We start from the raw sequence: 18,363 nt of genomic DNA on the forward strand, positions 1-18,363 counted from the left end.
GCGATCATTGAGTGAATGGTAGGAAAGGGTGAGAAAGGGATAATGCAAGTCTATATACACGAGGCTATTCAATGCCTACTCATCCTTCTTGTCCAAGCGGGAGGAGATCGAGGACATGATCTGCCTTATACGGCGCTTCTCAACGAAATAACTGAAGGAATGAATCAGCTGACGGAAGTAATTCATATATACAGTATACAACCTACCATACTGCGAGCAAGACAAGTCCACATGATGCACCAACACCCAGGTGGAGAATGCATGGCTTTGACTTGAGGACACCCCGTCCCGCGGACTTTGCGATATCCTCGACCCCGGACAATCGGGCAGTCAGACGCGTGACGACCCCTGCGACTGCGAACGCGAACATGACGGAAAACGGAGGAAGCACATCCTTCCAGGATAACATTTTGATAGCGTTCTCCGAGTATGGGCGTTTATGAACCAGTGTAGAGATGAACTGTGTGCAGTAAAGAATCCGAGCACTCAAATTTGCAATGTTCGCGTATACGACGGCCGTATCGCCAAGTCCCCCGAAACGGTACAGGCCAATTGTGAGTAGGATGTATGCCGCGGAACCACCAGCCATCCATCTGTGACGGTACGATGAATAAGGAAGATCACCTCACTGCGGAGTTCTTTTAACGTACTGGGACTGCCTGGCCAGGGCCTTTGGTGTTGCAACACTAGAAACGAAGGCCTCGAGGATGCCGTTTATCGCGAGCACAGGAATATACCACACCCAAACAGATAACACGGCAGGTGCACTCGTGGCCAAGTACCTAACTTGGGAGTACCCTTTCAGCTTACTGAGAATGGATTCGGAGTAAACAAACTTGCCTTGGCGGAAGTATTACGGATAGCACCATTGTCAGATACGGTGGGGCGAGACTCAATAAAAAAAGACTGAAATGGCTGTAAAATAGTAATAGCGATCCAAGGCGTGCGAGTGAAGTCCGAAGAGAGGCTATATCAGGAGTTCCAGCATGCCCTAACGAAAGGGACTTCGAAAAGAAGAGGCGGGATGTCTCTTCAATTGGCTGGAAGAAGATGCGTGCAATTAGGGCGCCTGACCGGGAACACTGGTCAACTTAACATGGAAAGGAGACGGAGGCATCGGGGTACCGAAGGAAATGATGGACTTACCATAGTTATTTGCTACAGCATACCCGCCTTGATCTTTCAGAGGGCTGATTCGCGATATAATTATCTTCAGGAAGAGATAGATAAATTCTATCAGGAGAAGAATAATGATACCGGAAGCAGCATAGCTACCTTGTCGCCCTCAGTCAGAATGTGCTTCAGGAAACCTTGTGCGGTCATGGCCAAAGATACTTCCAGTAATCTCTCATCAAAATAGTGCTGCACTTTGGATGTCAGCCATCTTAACGTTGATGGCCCTTCGGCACTGACGTGTTGGTTAAGTTAATGTCCCGTCGTCAAGAGGGATGGAAGCTCACTTGCGTGACGCAGGCCTTGTGCTCCTTGGAGCCCGGAGGATGAGTGATACTGATTTTCCGACCTTAGGGACATAGACAAGAAGCAAAGCTATTGAGAAAGAAAGCTGGCCGAACGCAAACGCTAATAAAGCAAAGCGTCCCGAGTTCTTGGACGACGAATCGATTAAGAGAATGGTGACCGTTACAACGCTCTTGAGTATGATTGCGGAGCCCTCTGCGCGGACGCGCACCGCAGAATTTAGCTGCTGGACAGCCCTGCAGTTTGTGTCTCAAGATCATACGTGTATTGAATTATGTGCCTACGTACCTTATGTGCATGGGCTCGCTTAGCAATTCCAAAACAGCCGCACACGTATACAGAATAACAGTGGCATGAAAATACGGTTGCTCAGCAGTTGCTTCGGACGCAGAATAGAAGTAGAGAGTCGAAGTTAGGGACGAGACGAGGATCCCGAAGTAGACCGGCAAGAGTGCTATATTTGATACATGTAGGGATTGTTCCTTTTGAGCGTTTCCGTCTGCATCTGCTCTCAGAAGGGCATTTCTAAACCCTTCTCTACTAAGGAACAAGATAGTGTTGAGTAAAAGCTCGAGTTGTATTGATACGGTGCCATAAACGGCGGGAGTAGCCAGTCGGACTAGGGCCTGATTAAGCGCAAATGTAACAAGTCGCGAGAGCACCTGGAGTCCCATGAGCGACGAAGCCGTCTCGAGCGCTTTATTAGCAAGGTCATTCTGAGTTTCTTCTGACTTTTTATCCGGAGTGACGGTCTGCGAGCCCATTGCCAGTCGTCCTCGAGTTCTTTGGAGTGAATGAGTAAAAGACACGTCGAACGCACAATCAAGTCGCGTTGGCCGAATTTGGCGACGACGAGCGTTTAGCGTTTGCAACCTTCTTGTGTTCAATCTCAATGGTCAGTGAAACTCTCCGTGCCCCTTAATAAATCTACACTTCTCATCCGCTGCGACTGTTGTTAGGCGTCGCGCGTGGAGATTCTCAATGACGGGGGCTATCGCTCGGACGGGCGCAGACAGCATGAACTGCGCGATTTCAATATTGATCTTGCAGTTCGCGGTCAAGCCGATGGCTCTGCTATGGTTTCTCAAGGCCTCACTCAAGTTCTTGTAACAGTCTTTGGGCCAAGAGAAGCGAGATCCCCCACTCAGAGAATACATAATCGTGCATTCATCAATGTCGAAGTAAACATTGCGTCGTTCAGCACGAGCGAACGAAGAAAGCGCTCCAGGAATGACAAGTGAGCCCTCAATTCAGTTCGTTCACTTGTTGCTAAGCCTCCTAACTTTTCGCATCCCACCATGACAATATCAGACGTGTCTTAGAGTTTGCTGCGGCCATCAAGTCAACTTTTGAGCCGGTCATTCAAACGCATCTCTACCCCCGCTCAGAAATAGATATATTTGTCCAAGTACTGCAACAAGACGGGGGCCTTTTGAGCGCATCTATCAATGCAACCACGCTTGCGCTTATCACTGGAGGTATCTCTTTATATGACTATGTTTGTGCCGTTTCTGCCGGGGTGCATGCGACTCATCCTCTCCTCGATTTAAACACCCTGGAGGAAAATGACGTCCCCCATCTTACAACGGCAGTTATGCCTCGTACCCGCAAGGTCACACTGGTGACTTTAGAAACCCGCCTGCACGCGGACCGCTTTGAGGAAATTTTCAGACTTGCATGTGATGCAGGGGAGGTTGTCCACAAAGAGATGCGCCGCGCGATCCTGTCTAGAACCGGTCAGCTTGTACGTGCTTTGGACGTCGGGCTACAGGGCGCCGCGCTTCAGAGAGAAGCAGAAGACGACCAAGAAATGCCTCTTGACTAGTTCTTTGTTTTTGCCAAGGGCATTGGCCCGCGCCCTCCTCGTGCTTTGTGATCCCATTACATACTCTTCGAATTCAAGATCGCCGTGACAGTCTCGACTTTCTTCCTTCTCGAAGTCTAAAGGATATTGGATCTCGTTTCCAAGCGACATCTCCGACATCGCCTTGCGCGGGCCTTCGATCATCACTATTCTGTTTTGACACCATGACCTCGATGACTGCCTTCACAAGACAAGTCAAAGAGCCTCATCGAGAATTCCATCCGTTTCCCACAGCTTACAACACAGTCCCCCCCATCTGCATTTATCCAATTCCTTCGACCGCATTTTGACTATGCGACGATCCTCGCGCTGCCAAGGTCCGAAATTGAGGCAAGTAAATTCTCCGATTGACGGGAAACATGAAGAAACCATCCGTGCGTTTTCCACGTTCCGGTGGCCATTTCGCTGCGTCGCATATTCCTCGCTATTCGGGCACCTGTACACGGAGTATTGAAACAATTGTATCTCTACAAAAAATTCCGCATTCTTCAGCCTTGTGAGTATTGACATAAGCGGATTTATGTTTCTTGAAGACAAGCTTCGGGTCTTCCCAAGCAATTCAGAACTCGGCGCGTTGCCTGGAAATCCCGGAGTCGGTACTTAAGTGCTTCCGGGTCGGAGTGCTCCTCATTTTCAGGAGACACAACGATGTTACCTTGTGCCCGACTTCAGGTTCACGAGAGTTATGTAGGTAGTGAGACCGGACCGCCGTGGCTGCAATCTGTGTGTGTGCATCGTGTGCCTCGACATCCGACGGCAGTAGCATCAACTGGGCTAAGAATTGCTCGGCGAAGGCAAGGGAATGCGCCTTTAAGACGACGATTATCACTATGTTTGTCATCTTCCATGCCGTCGCGGCTTCTCGCTCGCAGAATGCCTCATCATCATCATGGCCTCACCCCGTTCCCCCCATGTGCCGCCTGTAGTTCTTTTTTGGCGTGGTAAACTGAAGAATGGAGAATGGTAAAACGTGCATGATGTGTGTGCACTTCCCCCCTTTGCGTTACTTTATTACCTATATCCACATTCTGGAAGCTCCATGATGGGCTCCTCGCGGGTGAGCGTGAGGCACAATCAAGCATCAGACTCCGTGTGTAATTTATATACACTTCAGGAGTCGTCGATCGGTCAGCGCGATAGTGTATGTTGTTGGAAGCGTGCGCTTATGAACGAAGCTAGCTTGTGTAGCGTGGCAACTCCTTCCGGACCATACCCTTTGTAGAATTGTCGGTGTGCATATTTAGACTCAGGGCGGAGCAGTCTGGTACCGAATACGGGACTGCTCTGGCTGAATACTCGAAGTTTGCTGCAATGTAATGTAATTGTTATTTTGTTCGAATTCAACTGTTATAACATGTCAGGACAGAGATATACTACGAGAAGACTGATGGCTACAGAAGTGGTGATCAACACAGCATTTGGTATAAAGGAAAGATCGAGACAGATTTGATTTAGCAGCCGCCCGACAGGAGAGAAAAAAGAGCGAGAACCTGTATATCACAAGACAGAGGGGATTAAATCAAGAAAAGAAAGAAACAAGAGCATTTGCTCTGAGTGACGGAAGCACGAGAAAAAAGCAAAGTAACACGGAGACCGGCAAACGATTGAGGGTATACGATTTTCGATGTGCGATAGATAGCAAATAGATGATGTAATTGAGCGGGAAGCCGCAGGGCCCAGACAGACTTGCGATTCTTCTTCAGGCGGAAACTCCGACATCTTACATAGGAGGTGGAGGTGAAATGATGTCTGAAGATGAAGACGAGCTACCAGTGAAGGCACTGGCGAACGAGGCGTGGTCATGACCCGGACTTCCACGGGCCCCTTGGACATGTCCATCTCCCTGTCCAACGTACTGCAATGACTGGAGTCCTAACGACGGGTCTGTATCGTACGGGGATGACATAAGAGGCGGAGACGGTGTTAGGCCGTGCGGAGATTGCAAGCTCGAGGATTCACGTAAATTGACTTGGAATGGAGTGGCATTCCGGTCGCTCCCAGGAAAAAAATGCGTAGCCGTAGGACCAGATGAGAAAGGTCGTTGGGATACGCCATGGGATATGGGAATGCTACTGTAGTCGGGTACGCTTTGCTCCTGCATTGTCTGTTCTAGCGGATTGTGTACGGTACTCGGCATATAATCGGATACCACCCTTGGACCATGCGGATACGAAAGTATTTGAGAAGGCCGGTTGAAGGAAGTCGATGTGTACCCTGCTGAGTAGGGATGCGGAACAGCGGATTCGGCCACGGGGCTAACCGATGAAAGGTTCTCTATATATGACGGGGGAGCTATACGCGTGAGAGCAGGCGGTCCCGAATTTGAACGCTTCCTTGAATGGCCCATGTAAGAAGGCCGTTGGTGGAAAGGGTCGGCCTGTATGCCTGCGAGAGGCGGCTGCGGAATTTGCATCGTAGTTGGTGAAGTTAAAGATGGGGTGCCAAGCATCCCACCTGAGCTATATGCCGTAGGGCTCAACAACGATATATTAGATCGTTGTCGATACTCTCGAAGGTCACTAAGGACATGTGCGAGCTGGACCGCAGATCCAACAAGATCATGGCGCAGGACTTGGGAAGCCTGCGTCCCCTCCGTCCAGTCGGAGCATTTCCTCCATACCTTGATAATCCCGCTACCGATCCCGCCGGATGAGCGCGGGGAAGAAATATGTTCAAGGTAGAAATTCGGTGGTTGAGAAAGGTGGAAAGACGCAAGGCCCTCTCCAGGGGCCGCATTGCGAAATTCTGTATGTGTGATAATGTCAAATGGTATCTCCATTTTAAATCCGTATCCCGCGGAGTGGATGAACCACGTCAGGCAGCGTTTGGCCTCGCAAACATATGCGACGAGGTCATGCTTTCCGGTTGCAATGCGTCTCCACGAACCGATGGATAGATCGGTACAGGGGATGATTGCGATCGCTACATTTTCCAGGAAATCAGAAGGAAAAATGGAGATATGACGCCGTAGTCCAAGCTTACGCTGATCTTCGTGTATGAGGCCGTGCAGGTCAGCCTCAAATCCAGCACTCAACTGAGGTGGTGTGTCGGGCGGTGTGTCGGACCATTCATTCCCGAGATGTCTGGACTTTTTGCTGTCTAACAGCTTTGCCTTCGCCCGCCTGTTTTTCCAAAGCGGAGGAAGAAAAAAAATCAATATCCATGACAACATCCGCATAAAAACGCGGCTCGGATGCACTCGCCTATTCTGAAACCAAATCTGCGTCTGACGCTCTTGCATCCCCAAGAGCTCCGAGATCTCCCTGCGACGTGCGGCTGTCGGACTCCTATCAGCGGCGAAGAAGCGTTCTAGATGCGTGAGCTGTTCGGGAGTAACGCGCGAACGCTTGCGCTTTTCTCGGGGCTCTCCAGACTTCGATTTTGAGCTCGTCGCAGTCGTAGATGCTGATCGGGGTTCAGCGGAAGCCTCCGCAGACCCCTCATCTTTTACCGGGGTATCCGGGGGAGCATCTGTGGAGGCCGAAAGAGGTGTGTCTCCAGGAGTCGCAGGGGACATCGAGGCGCTGGGCGTGGATGCTGTTGATTCGGTTACAAGGGATATGTCCTCGCCGGGACCGTATTTAGATGAGGGGTCGAGATTGAGGTAAGGGATCTTGGCACGGTTACGAAGTCCAGAGGGGCTGTCTATTGAGAGCAGCGTGTCCTTGGCTATTGAGGGGGAGTAGAGTAGAAGATAATAAGTTCCTGACAAAAACGGAGTGTAATACCAAAACGGATACTGACACTCCATACCCAGGAGGTCCCAAGACGCGTAATTAGTCAGAACAGTAGCCGCCAGATTGAATATGCGGGGGCGTGAACGGGGCCAGGCAGAGGCGCGTCCACGCGGAGTGCTTGAGTCGGTTTTATACAAAGTCTATCTCGCCAGGATGTAGGTAGTGACACGGCGCAGCCGGGTTATGACGACGCGTTTTGTTCAAATGCGGAATTGTAAACGCGCGGTTATTGAAAACAATGGAAAAAAAGAGGTTGATAGCCGTGTTTGCGTCAAGCGTGTCACAACGGAAAGAGAGAGGAAAAGAGTGTATGCAGATCAACGAGCGGCGGAATCGAATAATGAGTGTGTAGTACCAGAGCAAAGCCAGTGAACGTGTTAAACGAGTGTGAGTACCGATGGCACGAGACAAAAGGGAAGAGTGGGTCGGGTGTGAGGAGCGGGACAGGCGTGCGTTAAGGAGAAGAGGGAGAAAAGACAGAGTGTCAGTAACGGGTCGCGTTTTAACTTTGTAGGCTTACCCGTAGCTCCGTTGCCGGAGACAGAAGAGGGGCCGATCAGAGCGCCTTCGCGTAGGGTTAGGGTCTGCAGGGCAGTGGCAAGGAAACGGGGCAAACGGAGAAAAGCTTCTGGTTGCCTGGATGCTTGGGCTTTGAGGAGATCCAAGTGGGGAGTCTGCCGGGAGCGGGAGCGGAGAGGGCTTTGCGTCATTTTTGTATTATGCGTTCGAAACAAGTTGACTGTTTGGGAGGAGCACGAAAACAAACTGTAACAGAACACCTTGCAAAGAGGGTGACGATGCGGTGACTCGGTAAGAATAGATGGACATGATGGGCCGCGGTTCGGAAAGGGACTGCGAGAGCTTGATCTGGATTTGTGGCCGAAACAAATGTGCATGTTTTATCTGGAAAAGGGCGCCGGACGGACGGAGGCGGACGGCTGGTATGCTCATCTTGGATTGAGATTGGATCTGCCGGGAAGGAGGACTAGAACAGGCAGGGCACAACGGAGTCCATTCAAGATCGTCTACTGCCCCTTTTCTTCCAGGCACCGGCAACGGCAACGCAAGTCAGACGGGAGCGGCGCGTCGTCAAGCGACGCGAACGTCACAGGGAGAGCAGCTCACGCGCCCATGCTGGAATCCTAGAATCACCCGCGCACGATGGAGATAGAGATGGCAAGGCTCCCGGAGTCTCTCTGGCGACACAGAAGCCAACTGGGCCGTCGAGAACATGTCCGGGGTCATGTTCTGCACTGCTGCGCAACGGACGGGATGAAGAAGGAAAGTGATAGTGACTGGTGAGATCGATTGGGCAAGAGCTAGGGTCCACTTGCCAAGAAGGCTACAATCGAGAACCCCCCAAAGTCTGTAGCACACGCATGCGAGCGGGCATGCGAGCGGGTCCCGTATAACCGGGAACAATTCGCACATAGGGCGGCCCGCTGAGTGCCACATGCAGTTGTTGCTCTTGCCTGTTTGTCTTTTTCTGAGCGTTCGGGCGCTGTATCAGAACGAGGCAAGGGCTATGAGCTCGAGAGAACGGTCTCCATGGTCCATAGGGTCCATAGGGTTGTCACATCGTTACCGGTTGAGTTCTTTCTTTTTTCTCTGAATAAAGACAGCGCAGAAGGGCAAGCGCGTTGCACTATTCATAAGACGATGAAGACTCAGTTGCCTGCTTGCCTTCTGGTCGAGACGAACTGCTCTCGAGATGGTGAGGCTCGACATTGGCCTCTACTTAGTTGGTTGTCTCTAGTACCTGGTTGCATTTGGTGCTACAATCGACATTGCCTAATTTAGAATATCGAAGACCTGAGGTGTTCGCATGACTAATATTTCAATCATATTCTGAAAGTGGAAAGAAGTGCCATTCAATTGGTATTGGTAGCGGAACGCTGTTAGGGCTAGGGGTGTGACTAAAAACAGGCTCTACAACCAATCACCAGTAGTAGTAGACTTCAAATATTTGAGGACTCGCTATGTAAGGAGAAACCGTCGCGTTTGATAAACAAGAGCCCAAGGAAGCTGCCCTGTTAGGCAACCCTGTAACATACCTACGTCGCGGAAATCATCTGAGAATCGATTTGAGCAACGTAACCGCATCCGTTATTCACCATAGAAATTGCAAGGAACATTCTGTGTTCAAGAATGTTACGTCGCCTCCGTTTGAGATTTGCTCCTTTCAGTGCATCGTTCGTTGTCTGTACTTTTTGGCCATGCCCGGTGATCCCATCACCGTCTTCTATCCGCGACCTTTGTGCGTTTTTTGCAGCATAATTTTCTGTAGTAGACACAACCAAAGGCCATCTTCCTGGTCGCCGACCAACCTTGACCTTGACAGTTCAGTAATGCCGACCATCACCGACCAGTGTCAGCGCATCCAAGAGACAACAGACGCGCCCAGGTGATATGATTATCGCGAACTCATCATGTCTCTGAGCTGCAAAGTTGTGATTAACAGCTACGTCGCGGATTATACTTGCCTCTTTCTGTCATCGCCGAGCCATCCTACATCACAATGATACTTACGCAATATAACTATTTGTCTGAAAGGAAATACGCACGGAGATAGAGAAGCAGCGAAACGGAGACAGCGGGGGAACAGGGGAAAGCTCTGGGAAATGAAAGAGAAGAGAAAGAACCGTAGACTTACATGTCTCGACATGGAAAACAACAAAAAAAGTGCCTACCAAGTCCGACTGAGACATGACGAGATAGTATGTAGGAAATGAACCATTATCTGCTAGATCAGTGGGGATACTGCAAGAGAAGGTGAGAGTAAGACGGGCATGGACTGACGCTCAATAGCGTGGTCGTTTGGCGTCCCGCTCATCATATGCACTACCATCTCTCTTGTACCCACCAGACGGCGGACCATATCCACCTCCGCCACCAGGAGGACCTCCGGCGTATCCGTTGGCACCTCCAGCAGAAAACCCACCCTGATATCCGACTCCTCCACCTCGTCCGCTGGAAAATAAACCTATGGTGAGTAAAATGCAACAATATTAATAAGGAGTTAGATATTTACCGAAAGCCACCACCACCAAACCCTCCGTGAGGACCACCTCCTCTACCTCCGTATCCGTCATCTCGTGGGCCAAAGTCTCGCGGAGGTCCTCCAGGATTGAATCCGCCGCCTCGGAAGCCTCCTCCACCACGACCTCCATAGCCTCTATCAGATCCTCTGTCGGCAAATCCTCCACCACGACCTCCATAGCCTCTATCAGATCCTCTGTCGGCAAATCCTCCACCACGACCTCCATAGCCTCTATCAGATCCTCTGTCGGCAAATCCTCCACCTCGGCCTCCTCCAAACCCGCCACGACCTGCGACCCTGTCACGGAATCCACCCCCTCCCCCTCTAAATCCACCTCCACCTCCGCGGGGCGGAGGAGGACCAACAACTTGCGGTTCAGGCTTCGGACGACCGCCCAAACCACCACCCAGACGGCGAGGCTTCCATCCACGCACAGTCCGACCGCGTTCTACGTCAACAAGAATACGTTTATCAAGAATAGGGATACCATCAGCCTCTTTGTAGGCAGCTATGAACACAAATTCAGTTGTAAAGATTAGTGTAAAAATTCGGCTTTCAGTCAAATTAACTGCGCATAGGTGAATTTTGTATACCTTTCATATCGCGTTCTCGTTCATAGACGATGAAAGCATACCCTCTACTTCGGCCTTTTTTATCACGAACGATACGTACGCGCTCAATGGTGCCATAACCTTCAAAGACCCTGCGTAGATCAATCTCCTTGGCCTGCTTTTTCTGTGATAGTCTTGTTAGTATAACTATTAGTAAAATTCGCAAAAGCGAGGGAGCTTACCAGGCGCGCAACAAACAGCGTCTTGTATGGATCGCCAACTGCTTCTGGATCTTCCGCAGGTTTGTCTGTACGTATCGAGTGCTAGTTAGTAACACTCTCGTGATCCAAAAAATCACATAAGACGTACACATCTCTTTTGCGTTCTTAAAATGGTCTTCTTTCGCCTTTTTTCGTTCTTCCTTTCGAATTTGTCGTTGTGTTTCCTCCGTGTGCGTAAAAACCGGCTCCTCGCCCTCTTCCATCCCATCTGGCACTTCTTGGGTTCCCGCATCGATCAGGCCTTGTGTACTCTCCTCCTTCAATCGTGCAAGCAAGGCTGCTACACCATCAACATTTTTGGCACGGACGCGATCTGGGTCTTTGCCGACTGGACGTATATAGGGGAGGGGAGGACGCGGCGCAAAGAGTTTTAGTAAGTTAGGAGGTAGAAGATGAGTCCCCGGCATCGTTGTTGTCTACGATTGAGGGTGAACGCCGTAGAGCAAGCAATGTACAATCGTCCAAGACGAAAAGACGGTAGGTTGGAATGAGTAGAAAGGGTGTGACAGGACAGAGTTGTTGCTCGTCGGCGCGAGGAGACACGGGCGCTTTGTCACTTGCGCAGTTCAGACTCAGAAAGAAAAGAATAGCATTACATAATATTGATGAAATAATCAATTAGGTCAGAAGCCAAATTCCGACTGGTAAGTATAACAAGTAAACATCACAACTCGCCACCTCGGAATAACGGTCTTACAGCAATGAACAGCCTCTCTGTTAAGGAAGAATCCGGCCTCGGTATGATTGTTTCAAAGAATAAATGTTATTTCACAGAAAGTCATTGAGCAAGAATTTATTGTCTGAATGCAACGGTTGATTGATGAACACCAGAAGGGTTTTGCCACCTCTACAATTAATCAATCACAAATCTTCAGACTCGCCTTCAAGGCTCTAACGACGCGGGGAAGGCACCATTCTCGCGTTGCTCGTCCCACTTGGAGATCTGCAGAGGAGAGATCATCAGCCATTGCATGTCGCCGGTAGCATTGTATCTTGGCGACTCACCCATTCATCTGAATGAAAGATAGATAGAACGTGAAATTCAGCAAACGCAACGAACATAGTGATAGATTGGATGGAAACAACGCACTGGGACAGAGAGAGTTGTAAGCGCGTTTGAACTGCTTGCACGGGGCAAAGTCCTCGCCCTTTGCAGTAATACACTTGAAATAGTCCGTGTAGTTCTGGAAGCAGTGTCTGGTCTGGTTCGTGTTTGGGAACCGGGCTGGCAAGAGTAATTCGATTTAGCAACGATTGCTGTCGGGTGATTCGAGCGTGATAACGTACCATCGAAGCCAGCGGTTTGCAAGACGTATTTGCTGACAAATGGGTCAGTTATAAAGACAGAAAAAAAGGTGAAGGCAACACACCTGGAGAGTCCCCCTTCTGCAACTGTAGACATGATGGATGGTACTTGCTTGAGTGTGGAGGTCGTTAGACTGTTTGTCGACGACCAAACGTTTCTGCCCGACCCGGCCATTTCCGAGGATGAGTCACGTGCTACGCCTGCCTCTGACTGCAAACATTGAAACATACTGACAAGTTGCTTTCCTCTCCATCCACATTTACAATACAGTAGACACCATGTCACTTGACGCTCTCAAATCCGAAATCGCAGTGAAGCGCAAGCTCGCCACGGATGAAACAGCTCGACCATCGAAGTACATGCGTCGAGGTGAACTCGAAAAGCTGAAGGCCGAGCAGGAGCGGAGGGAGAAGGAGGAAAAGGAGAAGCAAAGGCACAAGCAAGAACAGGAGGAACGCGAGGCGAAAGAAGCGAAAGAGAAACTGAAAGTGAGTGCTTTGTCTACGTCTTTATCATGAAGAAGTATTGAGGCGACGTTGGAGAACAGGCTGCGAGAGCATTCTCAAATTCGCCAATGCCGCCGGAGTCTTCAGGCTCTGCACGAGAGTCAGCTTTGGGATCACCTGCTCCTGAGACCGGAGGCTTTAATATCTCAAATGAAGATGCAATCCGTCGATTGCGTGCCAAGGGCCAACCTATCCGTCTTTTCGGCGAGACTGATCGCGAACGACGACTACGACTGCGTGCTCTCGAACTTATCGAGGAAAAGGGTCATGACCGTCATGGCGGTCAGAACGACTTCAAGAAAGCGTTGGAGGATGTGGAAACCAACGAACTCGAGGCAAAGGCGAAGGGAAAGGAGAGGGAGAAAGATCCAAAGAATAAGGATGACGCGGACACGTCTGGGACAGTGATAATCGACCCCGATTTGATCAAGACAGACCCGGACAAGCTGTATCCGCTAATCTACTACGCTCTTAAGAAGACGCTTAGGGAGTGGGGCGAAGCTATGGATGAACGTCCGGAGCACATCAAACGGTCGACTCAGGGAAAGCTAGCAGCCGCAACTCAAGTTCAGTCTGCACAATACCTTAAACCTCTTTTTAAGAGTCTTCGGTCACGAGTAAGTGAAAATAACTCTCCTTGCAATTTTTGTTGAAAAATGCTGATATGCTCGTCGATAACAGAACCTCCCTGCAGATGTACTGGCTCGAATAGCCGAGATAGTTTATTATATGCAGAAGAGACAATACCAGAGGGCCAACGACTCATACCTTCGTTTATCAATTGGAAATGCCCCTTGGCCTATTGGTGTTACCATGGTCGGGTGAGTCGTCATAGTATGGAGTAAGCGATCGGGCCTAACTGAGCGTTTTGCCCAGTATTCACGAACGATCTGCGCGAGAAAAAATCGCTACGGATCAAGTAGCACACGTCTTGAACGATGAAGTGAGTCGGAAATATATCCAGAGCCTGAAGCGGTATGTTTTGTTTAAGCTTGAAAGATTTACATACGTGATTTCTGACTGTCGTTTGTGCGTAGACTCCTCACGTTCTCTCAGACCAAGTATCCTCCAGACGATCTGACGCAACTTATGGGATGACGGATTCTTATTATCTGTTTTGTGTTGTTTTCGTAGTATTTTGTCGTACATTGTTATTATGGATGATCATGTAATGCATGCTTACATTGTGGTGTTGATGCGAGAGAGTTCCGCGTTGACGCGGACCCGTGATGAATGATGCCGCCGAGAATCACGCTTTAGCTTAGCCCATGAACAGACCAAGCGCACCTATCTCCTTGTAGCCTGCCTCTAACTTTCACCATATTCTTAACTTTGCATTGAACTACGATGGCGAGCCCGCGTCGCTCGCCACTCATACTTCACGCATCTGACATTTCGCGTCTGCATACAACGCTTGCTTTCCTCGCGTTCGGCTCAGCACTCGTCATTGGTACTCTTCTTCATTACCAGAAAATCGTGAAGAATGGTGTCGCTGGATATCCTGAAGAATGGTTTCCGTCGGTTTCTGCAACGTGAGCTCTCAGCGCCACTGACGCTGATATGTTACTGAGGTTCCTCCTTCGCGTACATAGAATTGGCGACTGGTATCCAGAACGTAGCATATTCCACATTCTCATCGCGTTGAACTCTGGTGAGCGATTTGGTATACTTGCTTCCTATTCAAATTTAATAAGAGTGGCCTCAGGACCGCGATTTGCAATGGTTGCATTGCAGTATTTCCTCTTAAAGTCATACCAATCATCCATGCCATTGGTCCTCCTTGTAACTGGTATCATACGCACTTTAGCCTGTGGCGGCTGGGTATACATTACCTCGTCGGATGATCATGATGCGCATGACGTGCTTATGATAACTTATATGCTGTGCAATATTCCATGGATGCTTGGTGGAATAGCTTGTACTCCCAAGCAAACGCGGCAGAGGCGAAGGCGGTGAGTGGATTGATTTTATTTCGTTGTTCGGCCAAAGTCTCATTGTGAAAAAGGGTAGCGTATGCTGCTACGTAGGTGTCATGAACGAACCAGTGTTATTGTTCTCCTGACGTATGCATTGAATTGGAAGGTTCTTTTTGTCAATAATACCCATGATTTATTTCTTCATCGAACATAAGGTTCACAGAGTACCGGGAGGTAAGAGTTGCAATAGTCAATTTATTGTCGTTCCTTTGCTGATCATAAATGAACTGGAATTTGATGCAGCCTACACCCACTACTCGTTTTTTGAGTGGACACTCATCATCACGGATATCCTCTTCGATTCTGTAACAGAACTGGATTTCGCGGATGCACGTCTAGAGGTATTGACCATTACCTATCTATTTTTTTTAGTTATTCGTTCTCATGGTCTTGTAAGATCAACATTTCTGCAGGTGAAGAACTAGCGGCTCGAAGTATGGACGATGCGTATGTAAAACGCTATGTGTAAATTTATAAATCAAAAACTGATAGTGCGTAGAACCAATGTTGCAAAGGTTCTTCAAAGCAAACGTGAAGAAGTCGTAAAAAGTAGTATTCAACAGATTATGCAAGTGGATGCCATGGGAGATAAGAAATCGAAAACTGATGAAAAGCCACCTGAGCAAATCGTGCGAAGTGTGGCGGCGCCGTATCAAGTCTTCGCCGATACCTTTCAGAATCATAGAGCGGCATTCTCATTCGTATCGGATCTATACCTCGGTGCGCTACCAGTCACTCGTGCTACATGTTCTACTTGAGTTAACAGCTTCGTACAATAGCATATTTATTCTGGACTATTTTTACTTCATTGATACCAACTCTTTTCTACTTCTCCATATGGGAACTTGGCATTGCGGGCGCCGAACTCGCACTGCTATCCATTCTGTCGCCAGGTCTTCTCGGCATACAGTCCTTCAGGACCTGGGCGGGGACGAAGTCTGGCCGTTTGACGCTACACGTGCTGGCTTTGACTGGCCTAGTCGCATACAAGTTGCCAACGCCTGCTCAGCGACTCCTATTCGTCACGTTTGCGAACTTCTTTCTATGCATTGGTGCTTCTGTCGACTGGTCTGAACCGTCGACTGCCGGTTCGCAATCTATACGTACGTCTCGAGGTCGCCCGTCTTGTATAGATTCGTTTCTCACATTTTGCCAATTAGTGTTAGGGCTCGGACTCATTCTGTCGTCTCTCTCGAAGCACGCAAATCACTCCAATAACCCCTGTGAGTAGAAGCGCTAACACATTCGACACGAAGGTTCGAGACTTACAATTCGCTATAGTATGGCCATTGCTTGACGAACACACGGGAGGATACAACAAAACAGGGATCTTCCTTGCTGTGCTCGCTATATTCGAGTTGGCATTGCGGGATGGACATTGGAAGACTTCCGCAAACTCCGCACTCAGGGCAGAAGCTCTCGATGGTCCCCGTTCTAACTCTAACGTTCCTCTTAAGGCATGGTTGCCAAGTTCCTTGGCTCTGGGAAGTTTGATATTCAGTCTCCACTGTTTCCTATCGGACCCCAGTACACTGATCGCATGGACATGGACCGGTTACCCTATTCAAGGACCGGTTCCACATCTTCATGGTCTCCTAACTCTCATCGTTCAATCAGCCGGCATGCTTCTACCTATACTTGGAAGTCCGGTTACGTCTGTTCTTGCCAGTCCCCTGTGGTTCCTTGTCGGGGCCGTGTCTTCGTTTGTACTTTATAGTTACAATGACTGGGCCGGTTATTTCGGAGGGTTAGGTGTTGCTGTCTTCTTTATGTCGATTATACCGCAGACTTTGCAACAAGCTGCTATGTCGCCTTTCGTCGGACGGACGTATTTTACTGCATTTTTCGTTGCTGTCGTTTTTTACTTGGCGAGCGTTTGGACCGTGGCCTACGCCTTCGTTCCTGGAGGCGAAGTGTTGAGGGAAAGGACCGATCTGTACGTATGCGTTTCTATTCTAAAGTTGCTGAGATGGAAGGTTAACGCCTTGTAGTGTTCTTTTAGCGCAGATTCTGTGCTTAGCTCCTGTTTTCAAATGGCCAGGGAGCAGAAACTTTGGCCATGCATCACTGGAAGTTTCGCCTCGTTTTAAACTATATACTTTCAATGCACTCTGTGTCATGGCTGCTGTGTCTGGTCTGGTTACGAGTTATAGGATGCCAGTGAATCCGCCTCAGCCACACCGCCCGGGGCATCGTATGGTGCGAGCTGGTATCTGGACTGTGCATTTTGGGTTGGATAATGAGGGAAGGGACAGTCAGCGGCTGATGAGGGACCTCGTTCGGTATGTCAAAGTTTCTAACGTCTATTGCCAAAGCTGTAACAATGTACTGCCCCGATTCTCCAGAGACATGGAGTTAGATATTCTTGGGCTTCTTGAAACAGACTTACACGTGAGTCGTATTGCTTCATTTATAGGGTCGATTGTTTATGAGCGAGTTTAGCGTCATGTCTATGGGAACCGCGACCTGTAAGCCTTTGGATTTCTCTGTCAAGATTCTAACTGACTTTACTATGTAGGACTCGTGTAATGGCTGAGGATCATGGGTTTGTAAGGAAATTCCTATCAACTCCATAAAAGAGGGGCTGACGAACCCTGCCGTAGTACGTCGACCTAGGTCCCGGACCTGATAAACATACGTGGGGCGCTATACTCCTTTCCAAGGTGGGATAACTTTTTCCCGATGAATTCCCTAGTATTGATCTTCCCTTCATCTGTTGCAGTTTCCGATCATAAATTCTACACATCACCTCCTCCCTTCTCCGCACGGCGAGTTAGCGCCTGCTATATCTGCTTTCCTGGATATCTATGGGACTGAGGTCCTAGTTGTAATTGCTCATAATGGACAAGGTATGGTGTCTTTCTCTTTGGTTTTTTATGGATAGTAATGGCCTGATTCGTTCATACAGAACAGGATCCACTGGATAGAGAACTACAGTCAACGGAGTTGGCGAGGATTATGCGCTCTGCTTATCCAGCGCCTGCCATATTCTTGGGTTATGTCGTGACAAAACCTCATGCTGATCGACGTAAGTTTCAATCAGCTTTCACAGAGACCGTTCTTTCTGAAACATTGTCGCAGCGTCTCCATATAAGATTATGGTAGAAGATGGTCTAATGCATGATATCGACGCCGACGATCATGATCGATGGTAAGCTAAACATGTTGTCTTCTCATGAATGGAGAATCTTAAGCTACAAATAGGTGTGAATACATCCTATATCGCGGCCTGTACCGAACCTCCTACTTGCGCATGTCTCGTGGAAAAGTCACCGATACTGAGTTGCAAGTTGGGCAATTTGTCGTACCTCGGTTCGGACATTCTATCACAGACGAGTCAGAGAGCGCAAGATATTTGCGTGTACATAAGGAGATACTCGAACAGCAACACGTAAGTCTCTCTCATTGGATTGTCTGATATATAGCTGATTGGCATGCAGTGGTTCCCAATGGAATACTACGGCGACGAAGGCCGTGGAGGGAAGAATGGGCATTACTACCATGTATTTGGCACGCCGCTGTATTACAACCTTCCGGAAGGCGCTGTTTTGTAAACGACTCGTACCCGCTGTTGTTTGTGATGCACTACTTGTTGTAGTTTTTGCTGTATTAAAAAGTTACAA

At 49.1% G+C, this 18,363-nt stretch overlaps 7 protein-coding genes across 7 annotated transcripts; 3 read left to right on the forward strand and 4 right to left on the reverse strand.

Annotated features, from left to right (window-relative positions):
• Positions 1 to 202: 202 nt before the first annotated feature.
• FOMMEDRAFT_75913 (Rft-1-domain-containing protein) lies at positions 203 to 2,243 on the reverse strand (the record flags this gene model as incomplete). The annotated part of the gene is made up of 7 exons (XM_007262692.1): positions 203 to 593; positions 651 to 786; positions 833 to 1,069; positions 1,147 to 1,210; positions 1,276 to 1,384; positions 1,470 to 1,715; positions 1,768 to 2,243. 7 exons carry the CDS (start codon positions 2,241 to 2,243, stop codon positions 203 to 205), a joined length of 1,659 nt encoding a protein of 552 aa, XP_007262754.1.
• A 30-nt stretch (positions 2,244 to 2,273) lies between these two features.
• Positions 2,274 to 4,058, forward strand: FOMMEDRAFT_165277 (exosome component 4; the record flags this gene model as incomplete). The annotated part of the gene is made up of 3 exons (XM_007262693.1): positions 2,274 to 2,336; positions 2,439 to 2,716; positions 2,791 to 4,058. 3 exons carry the CDS (start codon positions 2,274 to 2,276, stop codon positions 3,302 to 3,304), a joined length of 855 nt encoding a protein of 284 aa, XP_007262755.1. The 3' UTR covers positions 3,305 to 4,058.
• Positions 4,059 to 4,678: 620 nt separating this feature from the next.
• Positions 4,679 to 7,362, reverse strand: FOMMEDRAFT_102289 (uncharacterized protein). Its single transcript, XM_007262694.1, has 4 exons — positions 7,088 to 7,362; positions 6,547 to 7,012; positions 6,326 to 6,465; positions 4,679 to 6,265 (listed from the first exon to the last, which is right to left on the reverse strand). The coding sequence occupies exons 1-4, from the start codon at positions 7,092 to 7,094 to the stop codon at positions 5,064 to 5,066; spliced, it is 1,815 nt and encodes a 604-aa protein (XP_007262756.1). The 5' UTR covers positions 7,095 to 7,362; the 3' UTR covers positions 4,679 to 5,063.
• Positions 7,363 to 10,684: 3,322 nt separating this feature from the next.
• Positions 10,685 to 11,359, reverse strand: FOMMEDRAFT_77333 (uncharacterized protein; the record flags this gene model as incomplete). The annotated part of the gene is made up of 3 exons (XM_007262695.1): positions 10,685 to 10,855; positions 10,914 to 10,978; positions 11,041 to 11,359. 3 exons carry the CDS (start codon positions 11,357 to 11,359, stop codon positions 10,685 to 10,687), a joined length of 555 nt encoding a protein of 184 aa, XP_007262757.1.
• Positions 11,360 to 11,675: 316 nt separating this feature from the next.
• On the reverse strand, positions 11,676 to 12,374 carry FOMMEDRAFT_165280 (cytochrome c oxidase, subunit VIb). The gene is made up of 5 exons (XM_007262696.1): positions 12,323 to 12,374; positions 12,240 to 12,271; positions 12,043 to 12,177; positions 11,958 to 11,965; positions 11,676 to 11,895 (listed from the first exon to the last, which is right to left on the reverse strand). The coding sequence occupies exons 1-5, from the start codon at positions 12,352 to 12,354 to the stop codon at positions 11,836 to 11,838; spliced, it is 267 nt and encodes an 88-aa protein (XP_007262758.1). The 5' UTR covers positions 12,355 to 12,374; the 3' UTR covers positions 11,676 to 11,835.
• Positions 12,375 to 12,542: 168 nt separating this feature from the next.
• FOMMEDRAFT_102299 (Prp18-domain-containing protein) lies at positions 12,543 to 13,862 on the forward strand (the record flags this gene model as incomplete). Its single annotated transcript, XM_007262697.1, has 5 exons — positions 12,543 to 12,746; positions 12,806 to 13,381; positions 13,446 to 13,585; positions 13,641 to 13,739; positions 13,802 to 13,862. The coding sequence occupies exons 1-5, from the start codon at positions 12,618 to 12,620 to the stop codon at positions 13,860 to 13,862; spliced, it is 1,005 nt and encodes a 334-aa protein (XP_007262759.1). The 5' UTR covers positions 12,543 to 12,617.
• Positions 13,863 to 14,111: 249 nt separating this feature from the next.
• FOMMEDRAFT_75480 (uncharacterized protein) lies at positions 14,112 to 18,294 on the forward strand (the record flags this gene model as incomplete). Its single annotated transcript, XM_007262698.1, has 18 exons — positions 14,112 to 14,296; positions 14,357 to 14,415; positions 14,470 to 14,716; positions 14,847 to 14,929; positions 15,428 to 15,460; positions 15,520 to 15,855; positions 15,907 to 15,963; positions 16,022 to 16,676; positions 16,732 to 17,022; positions 17,086 to 17,131; positions 17,183 to 17,208; positions 17,259 to 17,289; positions 17,344 to 17,403; positions 17,463 to 17,589; positions 17,649 to 17,768; positions 17,822 to 17,891; positions 17,945 to 18,131; positions 18,181 to 18,294. The coding sequence occupies 18 exons, from the start codon at positions 14,112 to 14,114 to the stop codon at positions 18,292 to 18,294; spliced, it is 2,727 nt and encodes a 908-aa protein (XP_007262760.1).
• Between the last annotated feature and the right edge of the window lie 69 nt (positions 18,295 to 18,363).

The sequence above is a fragment of the Fomitiporia mediterranea genome (genome assembly GCF_000271605.1).
Source record: "Fomitiporia mediterranea MF3/22 unplaced genomic scaffold FOMMEscaffold_2, whole genome shotgun sequence".
NCBI classification, from domain to species: domain Eukaryota; kingdom Fungi; phylum Basidiomycota; class Agaricomycetes; order Hymenochaetales; family Hymenochaetaceae; genus Fomitiporia; species Fomitiporia mediterranea.

Excerpts from the sequence above, each read along its gene's own strand:
- FOMMEDRAFT_102289 (XM_007262694.1), bottom strand. Across the intron at positions 6,466-6,546 it reads CAGATTTGGTTTCAGAATAG|GCGGGCGAAGGCAAAGCTGT; the intron begins GCGAGTGCATCC and ends TTGGAAAAACAG. Across the intron at positions 6,266-6,325 it reads CCTCATACACGAAGATCAGC|CGATCGCAATCATCCCCTGT; the intron begins GTAAGCTTGGAC and ends TGGAAAATGTAG.
- FOMMEDRAFT_165280 (XM_007262696.1), bottom strand. The coding sequence starts at position 12,354 with ATGTCTACAGTTGCAGAAGGGGGACTCTCCAG. Across the intron at positions 12,272-12,322 it reads GCAGAAGGGGGACTCTCCAG|CAAATACGTCTTGCAAACCG; the intron begins GTGTGTTGCCTT and ends CCCATTTGTCAG. Across the intron at positions 12,178-12,239 it reads GCAAACCGCTGGCTTCGATG|CCCGGTTCCCAAACACGAAC; the intron begins GTACGTTATCAC and ends TACTCTTGCCAG.